This window comes from Primulina huaijiensis, chromosome 17 (assembly GCF_012295235.1).
Source record: "Primulina huaijiensis isolate GDHJ02 chromosome 17, ASM1229523v2, whole genome shotgun sequence".
Taxonomy (NCBI): Eukaryota; Viridiplantae; Streptophyta; class Magnoliopsida; order Lamiales; family Gesneriaceae; genus Primulina; species Primulina huaijiensis.
The window spans coordinates 5,447,661-5,451,869 of record NC_133322.1 but is presented as its reverse complement, the minus strand read 5'-3'; the positions used below and the strand labels follow the sequence as shown (position 1 = coordinate 5,451,869).

Here is a 4,209-nt window from a genome sequence, read left to right as displayed (position 1 = left end):
AAATTACAGTGTAGTCCCTCACTATTTCTTATAATTATATTTTGATCCTCATTTAAATATAAATCAAATGAATTATAAAAAATATCGGTGCACTAGTATATATTATATATGTGCTAAAATATTCTCGTTTTAAAAAAAATAATGATTCGTGCATCGTTTGAAATCCTATTTACTTATTTGTCACATATATATATTTTCTGGTTCATTAATTCTAAATTAAATAATTTATACAAAATATTGGGTATCACATTGTTAAAAAAAAATTAATTTACCAAAATATCATGTATAATAACTTTTAGAGAATCAGAAGCATACGATAAATTTTGATATTTTAATTAAATTTGAGTAGATACAGGCACAAAATCTGGGGTAAATTAAACGAAAATACAAAAAATTGATGTTTTTTAAAAAAAATTAAAAATAAGAATCAATTTTTCAGTGATCGCAAATACTCACTATAAATGGTCAAGATACAACCATTTTTGCCAACATTCCCTCCTCTCTACACAGTCAAAGCTAAATGTGCAAGCATGACAGATTCAAAATACCAAAGTTTTTAAAATAAATAATTAATTGGTTGACTTATTATATATATATACAATAATAGTTACAGATAATGGTACCCAATAACTCCAATTAAAATAAAATATACGATTCAGCAGAGACAAGTTGGATATTAGTGGGGATCAAGCTCAGATTTAAGCATATAAGAAATTGAAACTTGTGACATCCACACAAGTCAAGTCCTTTTTTAAAACCAAAATGCTTTCATCCGTGATTATAAATACTAGCAATCAATTCTCTATATTTCATCGCATTTTTGTCTTGAAATATATATCTCAATTAGAACCTGAGATATATACATATATATTTCAATTAGTACATGAACAAAATGGCTAAATATTACAGTAGCAAATTACTGATCACGTTTCTTTCCTTTGTCATTTTATCTTGTTCGGTTTCTGCGGTGTCACCGAAGTCCCAGTCGCCGTTTAGGGTGGGATTCTACAGCAAATCTTGTCCTCAGGCAGAATTCGTCGTGCAGAAGTACGTGAGCAAATTTGTCAGGCTTAACCCTGGCCTTGCTGCTGGCCTTATAAGGTTGCATTTCCACGATTGTTTCGTCCGGGTACGGCTTCTCGTTTTAGATCTTAATCACCATTAATCTTGATTTTATATAGACATGATCTTAAATGTAGGATGACGTATATAATGTGTGTGTGTGTGTCATTGTATTACAACCTAATCCTATGTAGCTTATGCATGTTTACGTACATTGTAGGGATGTGATGCTTCATTGCTGTTGGATGGACAAAATTCCGAAAAGGAAAGCATCCCAAATAAGGGAAGCCTGCGCGGCTTCGAGGTGATAGATGCGGCCAAAGCCGAACTGGAGATCCGATGCCCCGGCATCGTGTCTTGTGCGGACATTCTCACATTCGCAGCTCGTGACAGCGCATGGAAAGTCGGCAACATATACTACGACGTCCCATCTGGTCGGCGTGACGGGAACGTCTCCTTAATACTCGAACCCCTTCTGAATCTGCCCCCACCATTCTTCAATGCATCAGCTCTCAGAGACAACTTCGCCAGAAAAGGGCTGTCCCTGGATGAAATGGTGACACTCTCCGGCTCTCACTCCATCGGCATTTCGCAATGCTCTTCCTTCTTGAATCGTCTCTACCCGACCGTCGACCCGACCCTTGACCCTAAATATGCTGCATTCTTGAAAAGAATCTGTCCTCCCCCAGTTAATGGAACGACAACAGCAAACCCTGCAGTAAATCTTGATTCTTTCACCCCTAATGTTTTGGACAACAAGTACTACGTGGGTTTGAAACTGAACAAGGGTCTTTTCACCACGGACCAAACCTTGTATAACAGCCCTTTAACCAAGAAAATTGTCTTGAACAATGCTCAATATGGACATACATGGGCTACGAAGTTCGCAGCCGCCATGGTGAAGATGGGGAAGATCGAAGTGCTCACTGGAACTCAGGGTCAGATCAGGAGAAACTGCCATGTTGTGAATTAACTGATCGGAGCTGCTATTCTATGATTTATTCGCAATTTGCTTTATTGTTTGATGATTTGATTATTTGTCTTGTATTCTTTGTTCATGCCAGTTTCTGCTAAAATTTTGCATTTTAATTCTGTTTTCATCTGTCTCTACTCAATTGTAGGACTGGAATAATACCGAGTGAATATCATTGTCGATTTTCAAGTGGTTTTGTACTTCTACAAATTGCCTCAAGTGAAATCTATTTACATACTACCGTTTTTACATATGCCGGCTTTTGCTCATAACCAGGTTCCGCCATTAACATTGACCATTTATATAATAGGTTCATGATAACCTTGCAGTAATACACCTAATTATACGATCATCAACTAGGAAATTGATTATTCAAATTTTGAATATGGAAAATAGATTGGTTAAAATATTGATAAATATTTGCAATCAAATAAAATGCCGATAGAAGAAACAACTGAGGTAATTAGTTAATGTGAATAGAGAACTTGATCCCATGAAAGATACCAATAATTAAGAAGTGAGGTCAACTTCCAGAATGTTTTGTTATGGTATTTGATTATGTTACTTATATTTTGAATGTTATAAGTTAATATATATTTTAATTTATATACTGTTGAAAATAAAAAAGTTGAATGTTGAAAATAATAAGTTAGAATGTTGAAAATAAGAGTTGTAAATATTGAAAATTAGTGTGTGATAATGTATTTAATGATATATTTATTTTTGGATTATTTCAAAAGAAATTCTATAAATAGGTCTATCAATTTGTGAAGAAAATCACAATTGAGTAGAGAGAAAATTTTATAAAGTGTGTAGTTTGATATATTTTGTGAGTTTGAGATTTTTACTTTTTATCGTAAATTTTTACTTTTAACACGTTATCAGCACGATACTCGAAGGTTCGGTTCTCCATATTTTTCCAAGCACCAAAACACAAGAAAAAGGTAACAATATTCAAAAGTATGAATATTTATTTTACTGTTTATTTATTTTTATTGTGTATATATTTAATATATAACATCATGTTAGTATATAAAAAGAGTCTATCACACCTCATTATAATAATGTGATGTGATTATATTATTGCACTGTTTATTTAATTTTATTGTGATGATTGTTTATTTATTGTATATATATATTTGAATAATATCATGTTATTATATAAAAGGAGTCTATGACACCTAATTATAATAATGTGATGTGATTATTTCACTGTTTATATATTTTAATTGTGTTATATAATAATTATATATATATATTTGTATAATGCCACATTATTATATAAAATGAGTCTCTAACAACTCATTATAATATTGTGATGTGATATATATAATTATTTAAACATTATTAACATTATATACATCATATTATTACCATAAAATTTACATATTCATACATTTATTTTTTATTTTGTAACGGTCATAAATAGACATAAACAACTAGTTTTTACTCTATAAATATGATTTTACAAACACATTCAATCACTCCAAACTTACTCTTCCTCCCTCAAAATTTTCGAAGAAGAAGATTCTTTCAAGGATATTTTGTATAATTATTTTGGTTATTATGCTCACTAGTATTTTATTTATCGGAGAATATCCGCTTCTCGTTTTTTCTTTATTTTTAAGAATGCTTGTATTTATAATTTATCTGTTACTTTGTATTGCCATTTTAATAAATTTATAACTTAACTAATAAAATGCATTGTTATTTTTCTAGTACTACCATGTCAAATTTGGCAAAGTTCGAATTTGTTGTGCTCGATATTACAGAAAAAAATTATATGACATGGACTCTTGATGTAGAAATGCATCTTAAGTCGTTGGGTCTAAGCGAAACCATTAAAGAAAATGGTATCCCTTCATCACAAGGAAAAGCAAAAGCTCAAATATTTTTGCGACGACATCTTGATGAATGTTTAAAATGTGAATATCTCATCGAAAAAGATCTCATGGCTTTGGGGAAAATATTAAAAGAAAGATTTGAACATATAAGGAAAGTTATACTTCCGACCGCCCGTGATAAATGGAATATGTTTAAGATTCCAAGATTTTAAGAAAGTCGGTGATTACAATTCGGCGATGTATCAAATAATCTCGCAATTAAAATTTTGTGGACATGAGGTTACGGAATCGGAAATGCTTGCAAAAACAGTTTCCATGTTTCACGCATCA

At 31.5% G+C, this 4,209-nt stretch overlaps 1 protein-coding gene across 1 annotated transcript; it reads left to right on the top strand.

Annotated features, from left to right (window-relative positions):
- The first annotated feature begins 844 nt into the window (after positions 1-844).
- Positions 845-2,284, top strand: LOC140963568 (peroxidase 5-like). The gene is made up of 2 exons (XM_073422949.1): positions 845-1,129; positions 1,283-2,284. The coding sequence occupies exons 1-2, from the start codon at positions 884-886 to the stop codon at positions 2,033-2,035; spliced, it is 999 nt and encodes a 332-aa protein (XP_073279050.1). The 5' UTR covers positions 845-883; the 3' UTR covers positions 2,036-2,284.
- The last annotated feature ends 1,925 nt before the right edge of the window (positions 2,285-4,209 follow it).